Source organism: Betta splendens, chromosome 13 (genome assembly GCF_900634795.4).
Source record: "Betta splendens chromosome 13, fBetSpl5.4, whole genome shotgun sequence".
NCBI lineage: Eukaryota > Metazoa > Chordata > Actinopteri > Anabantiformes > Osphronemidae > Betta > Betta splendens.
Window position 1 is genome coordinate 14937307 of NC_040893.2, and position 27643 is coordinate 14964949.

Consider the following 27643-nt stretch of genomic DNA (forward strand, 5'->3'; position numbering starts at 1 on the left):
AGCCGACGTAGGCAGTGACGTGCATGGGCCCTTGTGCAGTGTTGCCAATTTAGCTCCAGTGTTATTCACTTCTGGATTAAAAAGTAAAGACTGGAAAAAATAGAGAAATCTATCAATCTGTGAACCATCCTCTAAAATGAAATAAATAAATAAAAAGGTAATTATGGCAACGGTTTAACATTGCTCTGTTGTTTTTGTAGAATAACAGAAATACTGTAATTCTGCAAAAACAACAATGACTTACAGCAACAGTAGAACTAATTGGAAGATCTTTTAAGGTCACAGTCAAAAGCACAACTCTGATTCTTCAAAAGTGGGAAGTTACAAAATAGATTTAAGATAATCAGCAGCTTGTCACAGCGACCACAGTGGAAAGACAGACATAACAATGACACTGAACGACAAATATACAGTTTGAAAATGGGGAGACTTTTTATGGCTCCAGTTATCTCACTACGGAGGAGACTGGCCTGCAGACAACCTGGAGAAAAAATACACAAATCGTGGAAAACAACACAAAAGCCAATGTTTTCAACAAGAGTCAATGCAAAGTAAAGTATATATTGCCATCTTCTACGCATTATGCAGCATTGTGTAAGTAAAATGCTATTTTTAACTCTCCAAATGCAGAAGAATTACTCAACTCCATTGTCCAGCTGAAAACCGGGTGCTTTAATTTTACAATAAACTCTGGCGCCTCAGGGAGCAGGGTCATTGCTGCAAAGATAATGCCACCCAAACACGCTCCTAAAAAAAGTGAGCCCAAGGGCAGGGTTTCCTACGATTGTGCGAGTGAAGCGTTTTCAACGCGCTGCTCGGCGTTAATGCTGAAAAGAAATAGGACGCACAAGGGGGGGGGGGGGATAAAGCACTCTGCACAGGTGTTGCGCATTCTAATAGGAGAAGCTACATGATGTGCCTCAGCGCCATTAAAACAGCCTCTGCTTCTGGCGATAACGCTGGCGGGAACATCACCCGAGAGAGAACACAGCGTAAATAATTGGATCAAGCCATTTTTTCCCACATTTGAGTAGGAGTGAAGGGAAGGGGAGGATAAACATAGCACAGGTGGGAGGCATCTGTACCAGTTATCGGCCACGGCCGCTGGCTGACAGTGGGAAATGTGGCTATTATGCTGACAGATGTCAGCGCTGCACCTGCCCCGTCACATTTATGAAGCGTTATATCTCAAACAAGGAGGAAGTTAAGAGTGTTTACACATGCCGGCGTGATGAAGACGAGCAGGAAGGAAAACTGCTAATTAAAGTCTGATTCGCCTACAGACGATGCCACCCGTTCCGTCAATCAAAACAAGAATCACTATACGCAAAATGAGACGAGGAAAGCCAGCAAATGTGGGATTGCAGCCCTTCTTTGCATTTGCATAAAATGACTATGAGCAAACGATTATAAAAGCTGGACAAGCAGCAACCAATAAGATAGGTCTTCAAATGGAGTCACGCTCCAGAGTTGGATCAACAATAGGGGTCAGTAGTACAGAGAGTACACAGTGCAGTACCTTAGAGTATTTAATGGTTGTGGAGCTTTATTTTATCATCAAGTATAATGTACTGTCATAGTAACGTTAAAGCTGTAATACTGCAGTAACGCAGTGATGGTGTACCACTGACCTTTTCCCCACACATTCTCCGCCTGTCAGGACAAGCCTACTTTCCCAGATTCTGAGCAGAACACTTCATTCCTCCTCGCGCACACTGTAAACGGTGTCATGATAACTACAAGAGGCAACATGCTCACGCAAACGCGGTTTTACCTGCTGTTAGTCTCCTACTTCCTGTGCCTCTGCTCCTGGCCGGGACTGTCTGGACAACGTCTTGGACATTTCATCTGGTGGACAACAAGAAAACAAACCTGTCAATAAAATGTTTCAATTTCTCCTGAAAGTTTTAAAGTGTGTGAAAAGCCTCTGACCTAATGAAGAGGATAGTTTGCTTCACAAGAGAGACGCTGAACTGATACATACAGTCAAACATACTCTGGCTGCGCCGTCACTTGATATAAGACAAAGTGTCCCTTCTGACCCTTCCTGCCGTCCATCTTTTCTTACCATCTATTCCAGCTGCCTAATGTACTGATGAAACCGAATCATTTTCCTTTGACTCAAGGCCACGCTGCAGATATATTTAGACAGTGACTGGGAAGGCATACTGCTCATGAGGCATAAGAGAAGTGGAAAACAGTGAGAGTCATCTTTTAGACTTATAGCAGCTTAAACAAACAACAGGTGCTGATTGACAAAAGACACTGGGCTGGAGAGAAAAAACAGTTTACTGCTGCTATAATGAACCATTGTATGTGATTAGCATTTACTGTAGGGAGGGAGGTATTTTAAGTTCTCTTATTTTGGCAAGGTGTTGTTGACATCGAAATGCATATAATGCAGTTTTAAGAACTTAAAAAAAAAAAAAAAAAGAAATCCTTGTGGGGAATATAAGGAGAGTAACACTTTGTGGAAAAGTATAAATAACCTTAGCATCTAAACGTCATAGACACAAACTAAAAGTCAGAGATTCCCTTCAAGTCAAATCTGAGAATTTGTCAAACTGATTTATAGGTCTAAAATTTATTATGCAACGTTGTTGTCGTCCGTTCTCTAAATCATCAGCACCGATTTGAGACCAACATGTTTACTTTATTTACTTACTGCTTACTTTACTTTATTTGTTTACATTATTTAACAAACTGTTGGCACCACAGGGTCGTACGAGGTAATGACTTTACCGGACTTTGAGACCCACCCTCCAAAAACTGTTTTGCAGACAGTGACGTGAAACATATTTTTAAACCTTCAGGCTGCCCCTGACAGCAGACTATGAATACTGCATCTTATTCTACACACACCAACCCCCAAAACACGAAATGACCGGTTCCAGGAAGTGTGCCGTTTAACAAAACGATAAAATCTAAAAGGCCAGAGTCGGTCAATGTTTAACTCCTGTCTGGATCCAGATGAAAGAATCACAGGATCCACAACCGTGTGCGTGTGTGTGTGTGTGTGTGTGTGTGTGTGTGTGTGTGTGTGTGTGTGTGTGTGTGTGTGTGTGTGTGTGTTACAGGGGAGACAAACAGTAGGGACAGACAGAAAGGTGGCTGAGCCGTTTAAAAACAAAGAAGTCCATGCTGAAGACCACACAAGCAGTACCTTGATATTATTGCTCAGTAGTGGTCTCCAGATGACCAGTTGTTTGCTTCACTAGATTCAAATCATTTGAGGGATAACGTCATTGGGACAACAGTTGCAGCTCAGCGGCCACAGCAGCGGTTTCTGACGTACAGTAGCCGACTGCGCTGTCCATCTAGTGAGCCGCTCACGCAGGAGTGCTGCTGATGCGTGATGCTCTCCACTCCCTCTCTGAGCAACTTTGATATGATTTTTCTCCATGTACCACCCTCCCACTCACCCACCCTTCCGCTCCTCCACCCATCCCCTGCTGCAGGAATGCGAGGAATGCGCAATCCTAAAATGACTGGGGGCTTCATCAGCAGCCAAGTCTCTCTCTCTCTCTCACACACACACACACACTTCCTCATCATGTGGGACCTCAACTGGAGAGGAACACTTTCACCTTTTACAGTTCTAATAAATACCCTGAATATCTTTGGGCTGTAAAATTTAGTGAAAGCTCTATTGTACACACGTGGTTGATGAAGTGCAGAGGGACTGGCCATTAAACAGACCTACCTTAATGACACCCCCTTCCCAATGTTGTACCTTAAAATGGCATGACAAGATTATTTACCTGGGCACGGATGCTACGAAGCAGAAGAGGTCACACATCAGTACACACATCTCATGCACTCCCTCAAAAAGTGTAGTTTGAAGGGCCATTACACCTGACCATGCGTCATTCACCAGCTCGCCATAATCATCAAGAGCACTGCATGTATTTTTAAAAACACTGTCTCCTCCCATTAGCAGCATGTGAGAAAAACAAATTTTACTGTTAAACTAATTCATTTCAATCAATGCATCCCTTAAAACAAACCCCCTCTGTCTCCTTTTGTTTGACTGCCTGCTTCAGTCTTTATTTATAGCAGCCATAGTCAGGCCGACCTTAGGTGGGAGGAGTGTGGCTGTGTATTTTTCAGAAGTTCCCATCCAATGTTGTAAATGAGTTACATTCCGACTGCCCAGCTGAGCAAAGGTCCATCTCAGCCTGGGGGGAGATGGCAAAATACACACAGCTCAAGACAAAACATCACAGAATTACAACACAGACATGCAGAAGGCTGGGAAAAAAAAACAGAAGTGAGACAGTTAGAGCAGTTGAAATAAAATGTTTTACTCGGCCCAGACGCCGTGACACCATGACATCATAAAACAACGGGAAGTAGGATGATGGTCTTAGCATCGGAGCCGAGCTCGTCCTCAGTTCTCCATTTTCTCTGAAATGTCTGCATCTCGTGTGCAAACAAAAGGTTGTAATTTACTGGCTTCAAAGGCCCAGTATACAACAACACTATTATGAGCGCGGTCCTGCCACGTCACAGCACATTCTTAAGCATATTAAGCCATCACAAGGCTGAGAACTGCATGTATGCCTGTGTGACAGTGAATGCGTCATGGGCTGCACAGAGGGATGCTGCTGCCAGAAACCGCGGCCACAGACATACGATGACAAAGTTTTGGCCTCTAGGGTAACAGCGTGGAGGCTGGACCCCCTGGGGTGGAGGTCCGTGTGCAGATCTGGACCTGCTGCGCTTCCTGTATTACAGGCATGGGTGATGAACCACCTGAGTCAGACTCAAGACGCCTGGCTCTCTACAAAGTAACACGTATGAAAATAAAAGGACAGAATGAACCCAGCAACCTGAAGTTGGTCATTGGTGCAAAAGCTGTGCTGCAGTATTAACTTACATTTAAAGATAACACTGTAGTTTCTATAATACTGACAAGTCAAATAAACTTGAAGTGGGCATTTGTTGACTGATGTGCCTTTAACCCCTGACCACCTTGTAACCAAAACAGAATCCGAGGCGGACGCTTGTGAGAAACTATCACCCAACTTGTGCAACAGTTCTGCAACTCAAGAACCGGTGAAGTTTCATGCTTGTGCCCAGATCCTGTTGCTCAACATTCTTTTTTGGAATTTATACACGAGAAATTATTTGTTTACAGTGTTGTCTTACTATTTCTGTGAGCTTTGACGCCAAAAGAACAAAAAAAAAAAAAAAAAAAAAAGCTGACTGGGGAGGGTTGAGAGGATAAAAACCACACATCTGATAGTTTCTATCTGGGTTTGAACGGCTGTGCAGATCAAATCTCTCATCTTCACATCAAATGTCTGTCAGCAACGGCCGCGTTCAGCGATGAACGGCAGGTTTCACGGAGAGACTCCTCCCTTTTCACATGCTGTGCTGACGATGTTTAAAGTAGCGACGCCTTTCGCGCCTCGATTCACACGACCAAAGCATTTTTGCGTTGTCACCATGGCTTCTGATGTAGCTACACATTCAAGTAAATGTGTATGAATGTGACAAACTACTTTATAGGTTCAAACTGGTATTGAGAGATTTAATTAAAACTGACTGCATACGCTTCTATCATTCTACACACGCCCCTTTCTTGTGTCTCTACCTTCTCTCTTCTTCTGACATTTGGCCGTTTACTGGACTCGTATCCATCTCCTGCGTCTCCTCTACATTCCTTGGCAGGTCCTGGCGTGCTGTGGAGCACAGGGGAGGATTCCAGCAGGGTGCCCTTACCTCAGTCACATTTTTTGGTATGATTATTTAATTTTTCCTGGTACGGTTATTTAACTTCCTTGTAAAACTATCACTCGGTTCACACTGAACCTTCTTCACGCCTGGTCTGTATCAGGTGTTGATGAGATAGGGAGCTAGCTAACAAATGAAAAGGGGGGAGAAAAAAACCCATTTACCATCTTATTTGCATTTTACTCACTGAAAGGATGTTGCGCAAAACTTTCACTTTATTGGGGTTAATGACTAAGAGGTAGAGCAGCAGGAAGCAGGAGAGAGTTAGAGGAGAGACTGAGAAAGACAGTGAATAATAGAAAGATAAATGCCAACAGCTTCATGAGCACCTGAATATTTAATCCCTCACCGTCTCTGTAGTTTCTGTACAAACGATGTCTACAAGTATGACAGGGTGAATGTGAACACTTGACGTGAACAACCACTAGCTGAGCTTTCCCACACGGTTCGCTCAGAATGGATGGGAACAAGTTAAAGTTCAGTCACTTTTTTTTTCTCCCCTCTTCATTGTTTCACTTGAAATCCAACCTGCCAGAGTGGAGCCAAAACAATGAACAACCCACCACTGTCCAAATACTTGGACTTATCACTGCGTGTTGGTTTAACCATGCTGCAGTGCCAGTACATCGTGTTATTCTTCCGTGCTTTAACCATGGGGAGAGTCAAAGTGACTACGAAGTGACGCTAACCACACCGCTGCATGTAAAGGAAGTCTGGTTAAACTGCACGGCTCCTTGCGCTTATCTTTACCTCAGAATTTCACCGTTGTGTCGGTCAACGAGGCCAAAGACACAGGGTTCTTCACTCCAGCCACAAGCATCCTGTTTTATTCAGGTATCTCGAACGCGACGCATGAGAGTTCACCCAAAGTCGCGATCAGCGCAACGCAGACGCCGCCGCAGATGCCGAACTGCTTGTTTGATTCGGACTCTGCTTTCACTCGAGCCCGGTTCCTCCAGAGAGGCCTGCTCTGAGACTAAATCTGGCTTGGAGCAAAACAGCGGCATTGTTGGCGGCGGTCGGCAGCGTGACGTCAGCTCGCCTTATCAGCGCGCTGCGACTTCACCTCGGAGGACAGCCCAGCAGACGCCGCCCTGGCCGGGGTGGACCGCTGCCTGATAGAAACAACATTAGCGCGCTGGTAGTGGCATGTCAACACAACTAGAGCAGGAGCAAACGTTGGCCAAGTCTCTTGGGAAACTCTGCTCCTCTTTTGTAACACAAAATGAGACTCCCTCTGCAAAGAACCGGGTCCTGGGTGCGAGGGATGGTTCAAATGTGTGTGTGGACAAAAAGACACAAATAAAACAGACTAAATGAGGATCCCGAGACATGACTCTGTACATCTATGATCAAACCCTATATAATATACATAAAAACTGAACTGCAAATCTGATTGCATTTATACTATTTTATTCAACTGGCACTTGTTATAAGTGTAAAGCTGCACTTTTCATTATTTGCCTTAAAAAAGCTGGTTGAACAGTCTTAACTCGTCCTACTGATCAAATCCAGGGCGTTGACATGAGGATGCTCCGACACCTGCTTCATTTTCCCCCACGCTCCCGCAAACCGATCACAGCCACGTACCTATAAACGGAGCCCAGTGGAAGCTGCAACTCACAAATCCACTTCCGTCGACCGTGTGAACGAAGGGGGCTTGTTGTCAGACAGCGCAGCACAAACACGGATGGAGTGCGTGATTCAGCGGGAAAGCAACCAACTATTAAGGAGAAGTAGGACATGTCTAAACCCGAATGCACTTCAAGACCAATTAAAAACAATAACTCGCCACAACTGTCAAGTCACACGTAAATGTGTCAAATAGTGAGTGAGAACGAGAGACTGGAGACAAAGAATGGTAACAATTGGTTCCAGTTATTCTACAGCTGTTGGTTTCTGTCTGTTCTCTCATGGTGAGTTCAGCCACATCAGCAGCTATAACCTCCACCACGGACACGCAGACGCTGCTGACGTCCGTCCCTGAATGAAATGAAAAGCTAAGAAAAAGGTTAATGGGATTGTGGAAGAAAAAAAATGGCTGACAACACGGATTACTCTGCAAGTTTTCACATCCCCTTTACAGTATTTCCGTTACACAATCACAAAACAGGCACAGGAGTGACGCTGCTTCGAGTAAGTGCTGTGTCCCAGTGGGACCTGGGACTAAAAACGCTTTGACAGAGCAGTGGTGGGAAAGGTTCAAGAAAGAAACGCAAATAAAAACAAAACTTAATTACTTCTATTAAACACTCATTTTATTGAGGGAGGCCCCATTAGACACGAATGACGAAATTAAAACCTCTGTTGGCTTAAACAGCGAAGAACCCGCTTGTTTGTTTGTCACCATGGGAAAACTTGACACGCGTTCCTCCACTGCGACAAGCGCCACAGTTACAATGTAGCCGCGTATCGAGCGGCGCCGCAGCCGCGGAGGAATGTTTACAGTCCGCAGCACCGGGCTGAAGAAGCGCCGAGCCGACGTCCGCGAAGTTCAGGCTGCCCTTTGTTGCCTCGCGCTCGGCTAAAACAAACACCTCCAAGAGCAAAACTCCCGCAGATCAAACGCACCGCCACAGTCCGCGGCTGCGCGAGAAGCAGGAACAACGCTGGTTTTAAATCAGAACCTTAACGACGCCGCCACGACTGACCGGCTAATTACCAACTAAACGGCTAAAACCTCGTTATGGCTCTAAACGCGGGCGACAAACTAGCTCAATACTTAAATGTCGAAGTGAAACGCGGACGGCGTGGACTAGTTCACGAGCGAACGGGACGTTTTGCTCGTGCGACATTCAACTGGCAGGCTGGTGAGGGCACGTCGGCGCGGCGGACGCCTCGACAGGTGTGAGCGACCAGGAGAAATGACGTGGACACGCGCCCGGACTCACCTTTAGTCGCAGAGTCGCGCGCTCGCTGGGGAAATGCGTCCGGAGGAACCGCAGCGGTAACTTCCAGCGGCCGTCACGTCCTCCCGTCGGGCAAATGTGCGCGTGGGCGGACTCGCAGCTCGGCTCTATGTAGGCGGGGCCGCCGTCGCAGGTGGACAGGAGCGAGGTCCTGCTTCCTGTTTGTTTCAGAAGATGAAGCCTCCGCCGCTTCCCTCCGCTCCCGCCTCCACGGCCGTCAAGCGTGCGACGAGGTGGAACAACGACACATCCGGTCAATGGGTTCAAAACAAAAGCACTGAGATCTAATCTACAGCCTTTAATCAAAGTTGGATTTAAATATTTGCATTGGTTATATAATATTTTAATAGTAGTATATGAAGAGGAATTCTGTATAGGTTCACTGACCTGATTTTTTATGATTACTCTAAAGGTTATGAAGTTTTAAAGGGAAAACAAATCAGATTAGATTACACACTTTTTCCAAACTAGTGCTTGGAGTTTATAAAGTCACACAACTATTTTTTTATAACAAATATATCCTACACATGTGTTTAATATGCAGAAGTGAATTTGAAGGTCTTTGTTTTTATATTGCTTTATCCGTGTAGTTACTGAAATTTATCATTTCTCAAACCAGCTTTTATTGTGAAGCCGCAACCTACCATCACTATCGGCCCAAAACTCTCCACACTGTACAAAGATTTATCCAAGATTTATTTATCTACTTGAAGTAAGGCTGAGAGAATGTTTTGGGGAATCAACTAAATCCAATGACGATCTGTTGAGATTACTTTTATATGTCTGTTCTTTAATTTGTGCCCATAACCATTAAAACCTAAAACATCTTTAATATTTATTCAGACAGAATATGTCCTTGTGTTAATAAAATGTATACGGTTTAAAGCGTGTTCTTGGCCCCACATGAAGCTTTGTTGCCCTCTGGTGATTAAATGTGGAAACACCACTAAATATGTCGAACTTCACAAAGAAATTTCCTGGAAATTTACTCTTGTAATAATGGTAGTGTATGTTCACCAAATGTCCACGTTTTATTTTGTTTGGCAGCTAAAAGGCTGCAGCCTATGAACTGAAAATAGAAAAACAAAGACACCAATCACCACTCTGCACTCTCTAACACTTATGGTCGGACAGTTTCAGAATCCTAATGTCACAACAACAAACTGAATCCAACACAGTGGAAGCCCGGAAACGGAGGCGGCGGAGGCTTCCAGCAGGTTGTTTACAACCAGACCAGGTGAGCCGAACGTCACTAATGACCCGGATCCACCCATTAGAGAAAGTCCTGCCCAGACGGGGTCGTCACGTTCAGACGAAAGTTGTATTTACTGCAAAAATGTATTAAATTCTCTGTATTAAAATATATTCAGCAGCACTACATTGGAACACGTGAATATAAACTGTGAATAGTCGAAGGTTTTCTACAAAACACATCTCTAAGACCCCCCCCCCCCCCTGAGCGCCACACTTGGTGCATCCCTCCAGGTGAGTGACACTATAATGAGTCAAAGCGCGCCGGAGGTTATTTGTCTGTTCTGGGGACTGACGTAGGAGATGATAAAGCACAAACTAAGGTGAGAAATGAACACGTCATTGTGACATTTTCCCCAAAGGCCAAACATGTTACTCTGTTGAGCTCTAGAATCACAAACCTCCAGCCGGCGACAAAAACTATTAAATAAACTTTCAAAGACTGAAGCAAACTCGAACAGCTGTTACAGATACGACGGTAACTGACGTGGAGAAAATATTAAAGTCTGTTGTGCTGGTACTATATATTTGGCCTTATTTGCTGCGATTGTGTTGCTTCTCCAGAGCTTTATCCCCTGGGAAACTAGTTAATGTGATTAAAGGAGGCAATATTATGATAGAAGCTTAGGGAAATCCAGTTAAGGGCCGGTCTTGTGTTACTAATACGGACTTTGTGTGCCTGTAGATGGTGACGTCTGCGCGTGGCGTCGTATACTCGGAATTTATTTGTTTTCAACTCTGCGTGTAGGATTAATGTAATTCTGTCACAGGGAGGACGGCAAACTTTTCTTCAGTTGTTATCGTCTCTCTTTTAGACGCCGAAAATCAGCACCATAAAGTTTTAATGATCTCATCAATTATATATCCATGTCGATTACTCCAAGAAGCCTGAAATAGCAAATAACACACTTTTTATGGAATTAAATGTTTTACAAACGTTTTAACCCAAATTCGTTTAGGAAAGTTTTGGGAAAACTATATAGTAATTGCAAAAAACGGCACCAAATTCTTCTCAATGTTTTTTTTTTCTGTTGTTTTTTCGTCTCTCGGAAACCCGTTCGGCAAACGAGAAACATTTTTATTTTTTTTTTAAGTTGATAATGTAATCCCTTTGTACGCCGCGAGGGGGCAGCAATGTTCCACGCACCGCACGTTTTCTTGAACGGCAACCCCGTTTCAAGAGACTCCTCTCAGAGCCAACACATCTGAGTGACGGCTGTAAGGAACGATTATATTTCTACTTTCACGTATGCGAGTGAAAGTTAAACGACGGCATTCGGTGTCGCTGCTGCACTGCGCCCGGCTGCGCTGCCACGGACATTAACCAGTTGGAAAGTTCTACAGAACAACCAGATCACGCAATGATCAGAACCATACTGGCAATTATAACATGTCAGAGCTAAACGATCTCCTCAGGCCGCAAGTATGTGTGGTGCACCTCATCAGTGATTCAGAACCTATGTCATGTGCCATGTGCTTTACCTACAAGTGAGCCTGGTTATAGGCTCTCCCTCAGTTCCCCTCATAATGTTCTCATTGTCTGAAATTTGCTAAACATAAGCTGGGCTCAAAGGGAGAAAGCGTCTGCAGTGTAGTTGTGGGTCCAGCATGCTTCCATTACTGCTCCTCTAATGTGATTAAATGTACCCTAACTCAGTCCAAACCTCACTATGCATAATCTCATCACAGACGGTAAGCATGTAATAAAAAGCATATTTAACTTGAAAGAGTACCTTATGTGAATGCGTATAATTTTGGATATCATAATATAATCATTTGTTTAATTGTGAGGCCTTGCCAAGCAGTGCGCAATTGCTTGAAAGCAGTAAGAGTGCAATTGGATTGTATGAGATTTGACCTGAGGCTGAGTTCGGCTTGTGCGTAAAGGCAGACAAGGGTCAGGCCCAAGGCCAACTTCCTGTTATATGCGCGTTTATTATGGCCCATAGAAAAGAGACTCGGTAAAACCTTAGGGTTTAAATTGGGGATCGGAGAAAAGCGTTGTGATGCAACAAAAAGCAACTAGTAACTGAGGGAATCGGCATTAATTATCAGACATTCACTGCAGCGTCAGTCAAGAGGACGCTGGTTTGTTTGGATTGTGAAATAAGCGCAGTGTTTGGCTTTCATAACCAAACATACTTCTATTAGTGATAGTGCGTTGATGCATTTGCAGCAATATGTCTCCCACCCTCCCATAGTGTGACCGAGCCAGTTGTACCGCTTTATAAATTAACTTAACAGGTGCTGGCCCTTAATGATGCCGCTGGGAATTGGGTTTCATCTTGATTAATTGGAATGTTAACAGGAGAGGAGTTATCCTAATAGCTCCTTGTTGCCAACCCTGCGGAAGTTTTCAAGGGGGGGCCGAGAGAGAGGAAAGGGGGTTAAAAATAGACTCCATCAGTGCACGATGGGAAAAGACCTGCCATTTAAATCCCGACAAAGCAATTTGCAGCTCATAATCAAGGGAACGGAAGCATTTTATCGCATTTCCTTTTACAGTATAAGCGGAGCAGTTCCGCCACATCCACGGCAGAAATTAGCATTAACCAAAAGCATGTAAGTGTCAGATTATGAGTTCAGGTCCGCTGCTACATAAGCATTATTCACTTGAAGGCGATGTCTTAATGATGGGGGGACTATAGTCTGTTTTATTTTTACGCAGTATTGTTACGCACAATTGCCCCTGTCGCGGACTTGGTGCAGAAAAAACGCGCAAATCCGTTTCATTAGCGTCTCATCATCTTTCTGCGGGTCACGCTCGGCTGTAACCTGCTCCGTTCGGACAGACTCTGAGCTGTGACATTTGAGTGGCCCGATTGTGTTTAGAGGGTAAGAACGGGTCAGTGATGATTTTCCCTCCTGTGAATAGATGACACTCGCTTTATTTATAGACATGATATTTCTAGACATTTGATGAACCTCTGACCACGGGCGCGTTTAACAAACGCACGGTTCCTATTTATAAACTGTGATGGTTTATGAACGCGCGCTATTGTGCTTTTATTGGCTTATTAAAGAATAATTGCGTGTAATCTATTGTCCTGCAGGGTTGCCATTAAGATAAAAATCAGCAGTCTGTGAAAACATCACGTAGATCACCGTGACAAGTAGCTTACATTGGAGATTCACCAGAAGACGAGTTCAGAAAACAAACATTTCTACATTGTGTAATGTCTCAGAAATAGCACAGATGTGCTGCGAACGGTGAAACTCCGGCTGCTTCTCCTCCAATGCGAGAAAGGGGAAAAAAACTCATACTGATGTGAACAATTGCCGGATTTTATGCGAATCAAATCTTTGCATATTTTCCTGTTTGGAGCGGAGCACCAAACAGTGGTGACCCCCAGTCTCCTTTTCAATGGGTTTAGGGTGATGTGCGCCGCTTCTATGTGGAAACTGTTGCTCTTCAATCTTAAACATTAGCGAGAATGGCAGGAATTCAATTGTGTGCAGCAACTGGGAATGCTGCAACCTACGTGTGACTCGACCGGCCGGGTCGCATCGCTGCCGCCCCGTCGAGCGTGCGGCCCGGCGTTCCCGGAACGAGTCCAGGTACGCTCCACGCGCGTTTGCGCGCGCGCGGGCGCCTCTCTCCGTTTTGGGTTGTGGCGAAGAAGCGGCGGCGGGGGTCAAATGTGTTACTTCTACAATGAGTTGACCTCGTTCGTCTTGTTGATTATAATCTGTCATCTGCGAGAGCACAACAAAGGATACAATCACGGTTATTCAGTACGCGCTCGGCGGAAAAGACGCACGAAAACAAATCCACACATTGAGCTAAACCTTTTCACCCCTGACAGAAATAATCGAGGATTAGTAGGAACATCTATTCATCACTTACAGCTTCTGGACATGCACCACGCGTGTCTCTATAAACAGACTCACTCCTTTTGTGGCCTGGCTATTAGTAGATCGCCAATAAACCTTAAATATTTGATTAATGGTAAACTTTGCGCGTATGTTTTTTTTTTCCCAAAGCGACTTATCACTTTGAATAATAACACAATGAAGCATTTGTTGCTACCGAGCTTGACCACTTGAACCATTTCAAGAAATGCATGCTTTAGATTTAACATAATATAATTTTATAAAACAAAAACAGCACAGCGAAAGTGGCAAAGTTTAATAACAGAAAAGCCACGGGACATTATCATGGTGTCAAACAGGACCGCTTATTAAAGCAGGCCTGCTGCAGCCATGATCCTCGGTTGGCCTCATCTCTCCCAGCCCGTGGACATCCTGTGTGCAGGCCCATTGTTCCCGGCTGAACCGTCAACCTCTCTGCGCACATCCACACCTGCAGCCCTCCGTCCACTTTGTGGCGTTTTTCCACACACTAAAGATGAGTTTCCCCAAAAAGTTGCATCCACGTGTGCCTGTTGCGTGTGTAACTGCATAGTGGGTGATTTATTATGGACACTAGTTTACAGCTAAGTCACTTAACTTTCAGTCCAGCTACAAACACACAGCTAGAAGCAAAATAGAATTAATAAACTGAAGCGTTTGCTTAACAATATAAATTAATGAATTCGGTCTAAGTAGTTGGTCTGTCTAAAAAAAATACGGTCGAACAATCTCTCAAACAAATCCTATATAAAAGCAATGACATAAATACATTTTTAGAATTTGTCTCAGCGGTTTATGTAAAGGTTAGTTACACTCGCCGAAACATTATTTCTTCTAAAACACTTGTATTTATTATTTTTGGAAGAGTATTTACAATACAGTTGCCTTTCAAATGCGCCCTTATCTCCCTATTGTTTACAAAACATTAATGTGAGGAAGCGGAGAACGTACACAGCTACATTACAGACTCACTCAGCAACAGGAGAATGGAGAAGTGTCCACGTTTGTGGCTGCACCTTTATTGGACGAACGGTGTTAAAAGTGCTCAGATCCCAACGGCTGGTTTGTGCAACGCGTTATTTAGCGGTGGGGAAAACGACAGAGTCAGTGATAGAATGTTGGACAACGGATGTTAGAACAAATGTCCTTGGAGACCAGTCAGCAAAGGATCACGCGTCTCATTCTGTGACCTGTCTGAGCGCAAAGACAGAAACTGCACTGTGTGCGGGATTTGAGCTTGTTAAATTAATCAGTTATCAGTCAGTTTGTTCACTTTAAGTGTAACTTAAAACGTTCCAACTTTCAAGTGAGCAACATTTCACACTATACTATTTATAAATGAAGCGAAACGTGCCATTTCAGAATAAAATCCCTCATTAATTTTTGGGACCAATTAACTATTTGAGGGGCGACTTTGAGAATTTCAAGTCCTCTAATTTGAACGCACATGCCGTCGTGTAAGAGCCCATACGAACAAAACCGTCTGGAGACTTTTCGCCCATGATTTCCTTGTGTTCAGACGCTAATGTGACTTTATGCTTGATAGTTGTCTGCTCTTCACATTTCTGCTGCTCAGTTTCTCATCTCCAGTTACTTGAATTGAAAGTTTGAAGTAATTCTAGCCGACAAAATTTTTTAAACCAAATAACATTTTACTAAAGTATTTAAGTGATTGGATCAGCAGGAGTAACCCTATTAAAACGTTTGTCCGCAAAACAGTGGAGCTTTATGTTTTATTTCAGTGCTATTGATTTCCCCTGCAGCACAAGTCGAGGGTGTGTGTGTTTTTAGTGCGTTTGGATGATGAGTCTGTGTTTGACAGTCGCTGTGGCGCAGAGAGGTTGGATGAAGGTGAACGTGGAAACACCTTTTCCAAATCATGCTGTTGACTTTGCTTCAGCAAACTGCATGCGGCGCCAAATGCGACTCCAAAAAAATAATTGAGCCTCATTAAGTATTTTTTTTTTCTGTGACGGGGCCGCTTATGAAATAATTTCACCACATGCATCATAGTGTTGTCGAAACATTCAATTTATCACGGTGCTACGCCCCTTCAATTAAAAAATGAAGTCCAACTGGCATCAGTCTGAATGCGGTATAATATTAAAACATTCTAAACAGGGCTGAGATCAGCTGGAGCAGGCTGCAAGTCTGTCTTTTCCCTCAGTAAACTGGCTCAGGGCGCCGCCTTGAATCCTCTGGGACTCGAGGAAATGTGTCCGCGTAATTCAACAGTCTCACTTAAAACACAGCTAAGAGGGAGCAGTTGTCTGACTGTTCTGCTCTGATCCTGCAGCGAATATCCTGTCAGTGAGTTGGTATAAAAAAAAGTCTGTCTTACATAATGGCACGGGATCAATCTGTTCATTATCGCGCTATTCAACTTTAGAGACGTTGCGTTGCAGGTTCGACGTTTCCTGTTTTTGTTGGCTTTAAGTCCGTTTAATACTTCTGTTTTATAGGCTTTTAGTCAACGAATAAATGTATAAACGTTACGTTTGTTGCTGCAAATACCCGTAATGTATTTATGCAATATATATATATAGATTAAATGTAAGTAATTGGTTTTAAAATGAATTACTTATTTGAGGAGTAAAAATTATGAGCCTGATGTTTAAATATTGAAACAAAACACGGTATTATTCGCTACTGTCATTGGACTAATATTGAGTTATAATAAACACTTGTAAATAATTGTTCCTTATTATAACAGAAAGAAACTGCATAATTTCGTTAACAGGTGGGCAAATACTCAAAGTATTTTGTAATGATTTTGCTTTGTAGATGCATTTAAGTAGATATTTACTTGTTTGCACAGTTTATCCCCCATACTGAAAAATAGATTTAGATAATTATTAACCGTATAGTTATTATTGAACGTCAGTTAATTTACAGACCTTTTTCACATTGACCTTGCGCCAGAAAATATGACATTTTACGCAGCAAACTGTGGAACAAACACAGACGCAAAACTAATCTAGCGCAGTGGTGGTTTACCTAAAATCACCGTTTACTGCTATTCAAAGCATATGTTAAATAATAGTGTTTTCTAGTAAAATGCGAGTATTTTTTTTTTTTTTGCCTCGTGTGGCTACGGTCAGAATGAAAAAGATTACTTCATGACCACTGCATTACTTTAAGAAATACAAGTTTATTAAGAAATTCACAAACCTAGAAAAGAGGGAAAAGTGCTAATTAAAATGAAACATGGCCCCAACATGAATGAGACTATAAAGCTAATCACGTTTATAAAAAAAATAATAATTAGAACGATTAACAAAACCTGGCACTGGCTGGCGTCATTTCGTAAATAATATACATACACATGGCATCGAGAGATATGAAAAACCCTGATTTTGGCAGTCTGTTGACCTGGACGAGGCTCACGTGGAGGTTTTACCTTGATACATGATACCAAAATGAGCTCTGAATTAATTACACAAGAAAGCGCTGACCTAATTAGGGCATCTCGTGATCACGATTAATTAGGCAATGGTTTGGATGAGCCCTGCGTAAAGCCGAGAGGCATCTTTACGCACAGCAAAGGCGGCGACCATCTCCGTGAAAGTGAGGTTTTTCGCGAGCACAATCTTGACTAAAACACCGAATGAATGGCCATCAGTTCAAGTGAAAGGCAGGCGCACGAAATGGTTCCCAGAGCTCGCGCTACCTGACGCGTCCTGGCGACTTCTTCACGTCTCGGTTCCATTTGATAACACGTTGTCAGTAACGCATACCTCCCCATCGTCACGCGGCTATAGGCGTCAGCTGGACCCAAAAAAGCTCGTCGGAATCGTCTCTTCGAAATACTCTTGGTTCTGTTTTGAAATAACAGGAACTAGTTGTCACCGAGTCCCCGTTGGTGCGCGGACCGCGTGGTAAACTTTAAATATCAATCCTTGTGTGTAACGCCGAGTGTTTGGTCTCGTGTTCCCAGTACGAGCAGTGCATCATGGAGAGCTCCGTCGGCTGACGGGAGCAGGCGAACTGGAGGCCGCCCCCGTTGCCGGAGGAGACCGGCGGCGGTGCGGCGGTGGCGGGACTCAGCTGCTGCGCGTGGTGGGGATGCGCGGGGTGGTGATGGTGACCCATGCCGTTGTAAGAGTTCACCATGCTCGGCAGCGCCATGCTCTGTACCCGCGAGTAGGGGTTGTAGGACGAGGGGGCCGACAGCCCCTTCACGTTCACCGGACTCACGTTGCCGCTGGCCATCTGACAGGACGTGTAGGACATGGGCGTGGGCGGCTGACCCAGCGACCAGGAGTTGTTCATGAAGCTGGACTGCAGATACTTCGGCGGGGACAGGTAGCTGTAGCCGTCGCCCCCGAACAGGGACTTGCCCGGCTGGAAGTGCGTCGGCGGGGGTCTGAACGGCCGCTTCATCCTGCGGCGCCTCCGGTAGTTCCCCTTCTCAAACATGTCCTCACAGGCTGGGTCGAGTGTCCAGTAATTCCCCTTTCTCTCCCCGCCGCCCTCACGCGGAACCTTAATGAAGCATTCATTAAGACTTAGATTGTGCCTGATGCTGTTCTGCCAGCCTTTTTTGTTTTTCTCATAGAAGGGAAATTTGCTGATTATATACTGGTAAATACCAGACAGCGTGAGGCGCTTCTCGGAGCTCTCTCGAATGGCCATGGCAATGAGCGCGACATAGGAGTACGGTGGTTTCTGGGAAGGATCCGGCTTCTCCGAGACCTTGTCCTGGGCCGGCTCCTCTTTGGGTCGCTCCTTCTCCTTGCTGCTGTTGGTGTCGTGGATCATTAAGGCCATTGCGTCATCCTCCGGGTTTTGGTAAGTGGCCATCATTGCGCGCACCAAAACAAAACACGTCCAGTCCAAATGCCAACAACCGGGGGTCTTAATGGCACATGTGAGCCCGACGAACGCGCCGCTGCGCAGGCAAACCTCGGGAGGAGCCGGGGGCTGAACGGGTTCTTCCCGAACTGCGCACAAAGCAGTCGTTACTCTGCGGCTCAGTAGATTGCACGAATCGACACCTCTCGCCTCTTCGACGGAGTTTTTCTACACTGATTTCTGCTGCAGGCGCAACCTTAGTCGTTTTTTGCGAGTCAATAAGCCCAGCCCTTTCCTCGCTTTAAAGCCCACTGACAGGCTGCTGCTGCGCCACCGCGCTCCGCGGAGCGACGTAGTGCTTCCTGATTTGCGCGCACTCGAGTTCCGCCTCTGGCGGCCGCAGTTGCTGACAGAAATTGGCTTTTTTTTTTCTTGAAATGAAATTTGTGTTTACACCCGGGTCAAAATAGTACAGATTCGACGTTAAACGTCAATTTCATAGAAAACCATTTAAACAAATTGCAGCTGGGTTAAACGACGCGTCACATTTAGCAGCCCTTGTAATATCATCGCGTTAAATGAACTTGTAGTACTAAAACATTTTCGTTTCTGCTGTTTTATTTACAAAGAAAACGAGCATTTGGTGAATGTTTCGATACAAGCTGTGTAACGAATTATTTAATCGAACAAGGCATTTAATTTGAGTATTTACGACCACGAACGGTTGTTTCCAAGTTGATGCAAACTACCGTAGTCAAATCCTAAGCAAATGGCGTATACGTAGACCAGAGTGGTGTGCATTTGCAAACAGCTGAATACCCGCAGCTCTAAGAAACTCCGGATAGATCGGGCCATTTAAATTAGCTGGCATTGAGGGAAGCGCGTGAAGAGGTGTACATTTCCTCGGCCACCCATGAGGGTCCCCTCGGCTGAGAGCGAGTTTCCGTGCTCTGGGAGTCTGTGCAGGTGGAACAGCATTGGCATGTGTGTCATCACCCTGCACCCAGTCTGCAGCCTGGCCGCAGCAGCTGAAGCGCCATGAGAGCCGGCCGTCTCTCAACGTGCAATTAACCACGGACTCGCAGTTTTAAGCGGTACAGGGCGTTTCAATGTCTCTTTCACATGTGTAAAACGGAGAACGTCCCCCTTTAATCTCGACGACACCGATATGTCTTTGTTTTTGTCCAGTTAAACATGTCACCTACTACCTTAATGCACACATCTACTGATTAACACAATGATGCAGATTCAGAATTTTTCAGACAAATAAAATGGCTGTTAAAAAGGCTAATGCAAATTGGATTCATTTTACTTCTTTTGTTTGTCACTTTACCCATAATAATATAAAACTTAAGTTCTTCAGTGATTTTTCTTTTTGCTTATGTCAGTTTTGTTTGAATTAGGGCATTTAATGTTTTCATTACTTAATAAATTAACTCGCCAGAGAAAATAACTTTGTCAAAGCAGAGAACGCAAAATAGTCTCTTCTGACCGCCTATAGTCTGCGTTTAGCTCATGATGTCTAGAGACGTTTGTTCTTTTTAATTCCAGAGAAAGTCTAGTCTTAAAAGCACAAAACCCACTTGAGAAATGGCTTTACAATATCGTCGTAACGCTTTTAACCAGACTAATAATAACATAATTGCCGACAACAACTTCCTGTTTTTCTTATGCTCCGTGTATTAAAATGCCCCGGTTGTCTCAGTGCATTCATTAATTAGGCTATCTTAGAGTTAATTAACCAATTTTACTTTTTAAATTATCCATATTAAGCAGTGAATATAAAATATTTAGAAAACATTTACCATTTTAAATCACCCGATTAACTACATTTATTCGGTTACAAATTTGTAAGCCAGATGCTGATTTCTCGCTGATCTGGCAACACGTCTCTGCAGGTGAAGCAGCTGCTAGTTCTTCTTAGTTTACCTGTTTCCTCTCCGGGTCACGCGAGTCACGTCACAACAAAGCTGTAAACTGTGTCGACAACCCGTAAACAAAACACGTGACGTGTTGTAGACTTCACTTAGCCTAAAAAGTGACCTGTATATAACAGATCACTAGAAATGGCAAATAACGGAGAAAGACTAACATTCACTTTTTTTTAACACGTGGATTATTTTCTTAATTCTGACCTGACAGTTCGTCTTGGTGATAAAATAAAAAAAATCTTCTCACCAAAGTTTATCCGACTTTCCATTTAATGAATAAATCTGAACATGTAGAACATTCATGCACAAAAGTGACACACTCAACGCAACGTACTTCCACATAGAAGAAACACGTATTAATATATGCTTTACTTGTGCTATAGGTGACGGAAGTTTCACAATTATCTCACTAAATGTCAACAGCAAGCGGGTGTTGACGCCAAACATCTGAGTGAGAAGCTAATTAAATTTGGCAGGACTGAGGTTTCATTGAGCCTGCGATAAAAGGCGACCTGGACCAAATGACAGAGCTGTGAATGTCACGCCCGTGAGCGTCCGTTAATGTTCCTCCTCTTATTTGACAGGACCCCGTTGATCTTTATTCCTCGGTGCGCCTGTGGGCCTGCAATAAACCGGAGCCGTCATTGTAACGGGCCGTAATGTAATTTGAAAGAGTGGAATTCCTGTCCTCGCGCACTTCCTGCCCTCGCGAGTCTCCAACTAGGATGTTTATGATAGCGCGTGCGGGTGGAATGCGGCGGACGGATCCTCCGGGTCAGGTTGGGATCGGAGTACAACGACCCGGACTGTGGAGGCTTCGCCCCGGCTCTGAGAGCCGGGCACGAGCCAGTGTGTCAAACACGTGAAAGCGAAGGAAAGCACATAAACAATGTATTGAAATAATCATAACAAGCTCGTTACCGATTAAAAAATGTATGCCAGCATCAATACAAAATAATTTTATTGATTTACGTTATAGTTTTGCTTTCTTCCTCTTTTCCTGTAATTTATTTTCCAAAAAATATGTTATGACGGAGAAAGTTATTTTGTGCGTGCGACACAAAAGGAGGAATAAATTAGCGAGCTTATTGGTCATGATTAATAATTACATGTTTATAATCAAAATATAGGTAATAAATGGCTTCACATACGTTAATAAATCTAAAGATTTAAACCGTATGAATTTTGAGTTAATATCAACCACTGTATACGTGACATTAAATATTATCTGAACACAGATTCATCTGATCTGAACGGTGACCACCGTCCCAGTTTGATACAGGTTTCGGCCTCATTTGCATCCTGCTCGCCTGCATCACTGAACAGCGAGAGGTGCAGGATGGAAACGGGAGGTGGAGGAGGAGGATGTGCCCTCAGCCCTCATGTAGAGTCTCTAACATATTGTTCCTCTCAGATAGAGAGCGAGCAAATAAACACTGGCCACCAGGTTCTCTGTCCCCTTTGCATCCCTGCTGCCCACATGAGGGGGGGGGGGGGGGTTCAGACAGACAAACACATGAGCATGGACACATGGGCTGCTATGAGAAAAATGTCTTGGGGGGGTTGTGACATACTCCCTTTCATTGTACAGCAAACGCTTGGCTCATTGTATGAATGCACCCCCACCATATTCCTTCACCCACAGCAGAGGTTGATGCGTGTAGAGGTGTTTTGGGTGGGTGGTCGTCTCTGACTGTTTCCTATCTGCTGCAGGAAGGTTATGGGAAGTTTTCTGACCTTGTGACAGCAACCACTGTAACATGGACATAATCCATCAAAAGGTCACGATGTATAAATGCATCTTTTGGGGTGTTTGTCATATGGAGAAACACTAAAAGGAATAAATTCTGGTCCAGTTGGAGAACTTAAACAAGGTGACGCTATCATATTAATGCTCCACTTGAACAGAAATGATAAAGGCAACTGAAGCTGATTCAGACTGGAGAGGGAGGATGAGAGAAGGAGCTGAGAGTCGCAGTGTTCTTGCTAACCTTTATAGAGAGGTGACGCGCCGCGGCCTCCTGCCAACAACACGCTCTTTGAGGTTTTTCTGAATTGCTGCCAGGATTTAAAGGAATCGCAGGGTGCAGAAATATGCGAGTGCTGCATGTGCATTCAAGCTCGGAGGGAGGCTTTGCAGTCGGTTCATGTGAGAGGCAACGATGGCGAGATTAAGTTCAAGCAAAGACGAGAACCGGTGACAATCAGCTCTGGTGGATGTGAATAACAAGCCCCGGTTTCCCTCCCCTCAGTATAAACTTCCCCCGGAGTCGCAGGCTGAACCTCGTCACCCCTGAACCAGCTCACACTTGCGAATCCCCACGTAACCTCAGACACGTTTCCTCATCATCCTCATCATCCTCATCATCATCATCATCCCGGTCGGGGATCAGATTTCAGGCCAAATCAAAACAAGCCACTTGGTTAGAGGTAATTACACAGGTAGCCGGCCTCGCTGGGCAAACAAACACTGCTGCCAGCCGACACCCTGAAGACAGATCAAAGTGTGGACCCGACCACGAGCCTTCACGCAGCGCCTCGGAGCCCGGTCGCCACCCGCGCTTTCATTTTCTGAGACGCCTGTTTGAACATGTGCGCGCTCGTTACGCGGCATCTTCGCCGTCCCCAGTTGAAGGATGGGGAGAAGTCCGAGGTGAATAAATCGACCTTTACAGCTGAACTGCATGTGAGAACAGCGTGTTAATGGCGCGGAACGGACTATAGGGGCGGGGCTCTGCCTTGGTGGTCTGCGTGTTGCATTGGTGACTGATATCAGACGGGGTGGACGTGTTACCTGTCAGGTTGGCTCTTGTTTCACTTCCACCAAAACGCAGCAGCAGCAGCAGGAGGAGGAAAACGAAGCCGAATCCTCAAAACGCACCTCCTCTTCTTCTTCTATCAGACTCTGCGGCCTTCCTTTGAACCCTCACGTCGCCAAGGCAACCAGGCAAGGTTATTCCCCTCCTCTCTAGCATGCCTGCCTACCTGTGTGCAATAGAGCAGAGTGCATGTGGGCTGCGGTGAATAAGGTACGAGATGTTATCTAATCGCCGCATGGAAAGAGCGCAGCGGGAAGCCAGACTGTCTCCTGAACACCAGCTGCCCATTATTCTGTCCCCTCGTCAGCGGCCTTTATTGTCCATGTAGAGCACCTTTTATCTTGCTGTTATCCATTAAACATATCTAGACACTAGTAGGTCCATGCTGGTGTGTGTCATTACAAAGAGAGGAAATAAGGAAGTTATGGGTAAGGCAATTTTTAATTATGCAACAATAGAAAAACTAAATTCATGTAAGAAAAAAAAAAGTTAATTAGCTTTTTTTCATTTTCACGTTTGATGTGGCTGCTGATGAAGACCGCCGTTTGCTGACATGAAATGATTCACGCCATAATTTGAAGATGAGCCCTGGAAGCCACGGGCACCACTAAATCGCCAGCAGGCCGTCCCTCTCCGTGGGATCGGCTTACACACGCCCCACCACACAAACCTCCCCAATTCAAGCATCGCGGCCTCCATCTTGACCACAATAACAAACAGGGAAACCAGGCAATGGATCGCACGAGGGACAACATCCGTGGCATAAAAAAATGAAAGGCACGAACAGAACACACAGCATCTGTGACAGTGTTGGTGATGGTTGGGGGGGGGTAGCTCAGTGTTACTGCTGCCAAATGGAATAACCAGGAAAAGTTGAAAATAAAACTAATTGTAATCACCCAATTACTCATTTACCAATGAGAAAATGCCTAAAAAGAACAGTGAGATATTGATCCATTCAGAATAAATGGCATGTAAACATGCCATGCATGCAAATGTGTTGATAAATATTGGTATTTATTTTTCTTTTGTGTTTTTTCTCTTTTGCTTCATGTTTAAGGCCTGAGTGGCAGGTAAGATTGTTGTCTTTGCAATAAGATGCTAACTGGATATTTTGACGTGAAAAAAGTAAAATAATGAATAATTGAAATGAACCGATTCATAAAATTATTTGTTATAAAAGTAGTTTGAATATTTTGGAAATCATTTTAAATTCTGCACATTTTTAGCACTGGCACAAGATTAAATTTGTCAGTTTTCCTTTCCAATGGATTCATATTTGCTTGTTTTGTCAGGAGGCTGTAATGCATTGATGTCAAGTGCTGCACACTGCGGCTGTATGAGAATTAGTTTATTATGGTGATATATGATTCTTGTTATTGCCTACTGTTTCCACAACAAACTACAGTGGCAATGTCACTATGTGAGATCATGGAAGGTGACGTGCATCACTGTTTGATTTAGACGCGGAGCAGAAGATGAGCACTAGCGGGGAGAGCGCGTCCCGGGGAGAGGAGAGCAGGGCCGGGGCAGACATGGGGGGAGGGGGGGATAAAAGGAGCGAGCGAGCGCTTCCTTTGGTGCTTTTCCCCCCGAGGGCAGAGAGGAGGAGAGGGCCCGCTCCCCTGACAGATCTGAAGATGTCCTGTTTTGCTCTCCCTCTTCCTGCAGGAAGCAACATCACGCTGGGCACCAGAGTCTTGGCAAGCGCTAACCATTCAGATCTGGTGCTGATGTGTGCCGTCTACACGAGCGGAACATGAACGGACGGAGTCACAGATGTGCAGAAAGTCAAATGTAATTGAGGTGAGACGCTGGATGGAATAGTTGCATTTCGGTAAATGAGCTTCGAGAAATTGTTATTAATCACAAGGTTACATTAAATTGTTAAATAAAATTATATTAAATTATGCACATTCCACAATGATGTAATATTGTACTTTTTGAACTACATTATTGCATCTTATTATGTATAACATGATGCATTCAGTTATGTTTAATGTTGTATTTCACAGAAACAAGCATTTCACTACATTTCGTACTGAAATGTAGAGAAATGAAAAAAATATTCTAGAAAATGTAACAAATGAGCCAAATACACTAAAAATAAGTCAAAAATCAACATTTTCTAAACAAAATGAAAAGTGCGCTTACAACTAAAAACAGACAAAATGTGCAACGGTGTGGACAATAAAGAGAACATTTAATATTACAACCATGTGCAAAAATTGTGATAAGGTTTGAGGCACAATGCACTAAAAAACTAATTATTTATAACACAACCCATCAGTTGTGAGGAAAGAAATGAAATTTTACAATTAAATGAGATAAAAACTAGTTTAAACACGAAATAATTCAATTCTTCCACAACGTGAGTCACGTATTTTCCTATTCATTCATTCATTTATTCATTCAGAACGGTCCACTGCATACAATAACAAATATGCTCACAGACAGAGCGAAGCCTGCGGTGACATTTGTTCTCATATCCATCCTCACTTTTTCAACACACTGACATTATCGCCAACACAAACCCAGTGGAAGCTCTGGGTCTCCCAGGACCCGCTGCCTCTGAGGCTCTGTCCAGAGGCCCGTCGCTCGCTTCCTCCCTTCACTTCGTACATAAGCGGCCATTTCTCGCCCTGCTCCGCTCTTCTCCCTGACCGTTCATTCGCTCTCTATCTGCCTCTGTCTTGTTTTCCTCTCATTCTTAGTGCGGGACTTTATCTCTGGATCAGATAAGGCCTCAGTACTGGTCTTAAACCTTCAGCAGATCTGTCCAAACACATGAGCTCATGTCAGAGAGCCGCTGCTGCCTGTTAACTGCATGAGCTAATATAGAGTCCATGTGTTTGCGCCCTCCACATCTGATAGTGTTAACACGATCAGCTTCAAGCTGCTAGAACCACATAGCTGATGGAGAGAGAGGGGAAAGGGAGATAAAAACCAGGGGCCGTGAACGTCTGACATGAGCACAGCGAGGCGGTGGGATGGGAAACGAGAGGAAATCCTTTCATTTTCAGCATTTTTTACTTTTGATGCCTCATTTAATTCGCCTTTCTCTCTCTCTTACTCTTCACATTCTATGTCCCGATCAGCTTCATGACTCCAACAGCTTGAATTTGATCATGTTAACGCTATCGGACGCAGGGATCTCAAACACAGGGCGTCGTCAGGACAACAAAGCTGAAGCCACACAGGCAGAGCTGGGCTCGACCTGCATGCTGGTGTGTGTGTGTGTGTGTGTGTGTGTGTGTGTGTGTGTGTGTGTGTGTGTGTGTGTGTGTGTGTGTGTGTGTGTGTGATGTGTGTGTGTGTGTGTGTGTGTGTGATGTGTGTGTGTACTTGTTAACAGTCTGCTACAATGAGAATAATACACGGGCATGAGATTTTTGTGTGTTCATGTGTGTTTCATTCACCCTGTGTGGCTGTTCCATGCCTGGCTGGTGTGTGTGTGTGTGTGTGTGTGTGTGTATTAAATCCCTGCAGGGAGGGTGGGAAGGGGCTTGAGTTACCCCCCGGTAGAGGCAGCGCTGGGTCATCCCGCGGTGGGACATTTCTAAGGGGCGACCTTGCCGCCCCTTGTGGCCCCCCAAACAGACGGGACTTCTGAAGAGAGGAGAGGAAGGACCAGGAGAGAGACCCCCGGAGAACAGGACCCCCGGTCTGCTCCAGACCCCGTACCCTGAGCTCCGGCAGGGCCCAACCCAGGCCCAATGTGTTCCCAATAAGGGGAAACACAAACAGTACGTTTATTAAAGAGAGGAGAGCGTTGAGGACACACACACACACACACACACACACACACACACACACACACACACACACACACACACACACACACACACACACACACACACACAGAGGCAGTTCTTTTATGTGAGCAAAGTTTCTTACTCTATTATCACAACGATTAAACAGCTGTAAGCGAGCACCAGTTAAAAAGCTGTCAAATCTCTATTATCATCATCACCCGTGACCCCAGGTCCTGCCTTCCCTTTCCTCCTCCGCCTGCTCTCTCCTCTATTCTTCTTGGTCTCTATCCGGGAAAACAAACGGAGGGATTAGGGATTTGTGGCCGGGTAATGGGAGCCAGGTGGAGGAGTGTGACTGTGGGGGTCTCCAGCCAGATTAGAGGGGGGGGGGCAGCGAGCCCCAATCCCTCACACTCCTTCCCAAAGGCAGCTAATGTTTCTTTTGAAGGAATAATCCCGTTTGGACATCTAATAGCGCCCTGCAATTATGAGCCTTCGCGGGGCATGTATGGTATTACGGAGGCCGGCTACCAGCGGGGAGCGGTACGGAGGCTGCAGGTGGGGAGTTTACTTCAGGTTTATTCAACCTGAAT

General features: G+C 44.7%; 2 protein-coding genes and 1 long non-coding RNA gene across 3 annotated transcripts in view; 1 reads left to right on the forward strand and 2 right to left on the reverse strand.

Annotated features, from left to right (window-relative positions):
- Positions 1-8884, reverse strand: part of pik3cb (phosphatidylinositol-4,5-bisphosphate 3-kinase, catalytic subunit beta) — a 30937-nt gene extending 22053 nt beyond the window's left edge. Inside the window, exons 1-2 of the mRNA XM_029171156.3 lie at positions 8631-8884; positions 1775-1848 (exon numbers count right to left, since the gene is read on the reverse strand). The gene's annotated coding sequence lies outside the window, so the exon portion shown is untranslated. The remainder of the gene's footprint in view (positions 1-1774; positions 1849-8630) is intronic.
- Positions 8885-10187: 1303 nt separating this feature from the next.
- On the forward strand, positions 10188-24766 carry LOC129605048 (uncharacterized). Its single transcript, XR_008696517.1, has 3 exons — positions 10188-10222; positions 23379-23723; positions 23833-24766. It is a non-coding gene; the product is annotated as an uncharacterized LOC129605048 (long non-coding RNA).
- Positions 16883-18814, reverse strand: foxl2a (forkhead box L2a). Its single transcript, XM_029172265.3, has one exon. It carries the CDS (start codon positions 18555-18557, stop codon positions 17637-17639), a length of 921 nt encoding a protein of 306 aa, XP_029028098.1. The 5' UTR covers positions 18558-18814; the 3' UTR covers positions 16883-17636.
- Positions 24767-27643: the final 2877 nt, after the last annotated feature.

What these genes read in the sequence shown, in the direction of transcription:
- foxl2a (XM_029172265.3), bottom strand. Translation starts at nt 18,557, where the DNA reads ATGATGGCCACTTACCAAAACCCGGAGGATGACGCAATGGCCTTAATG.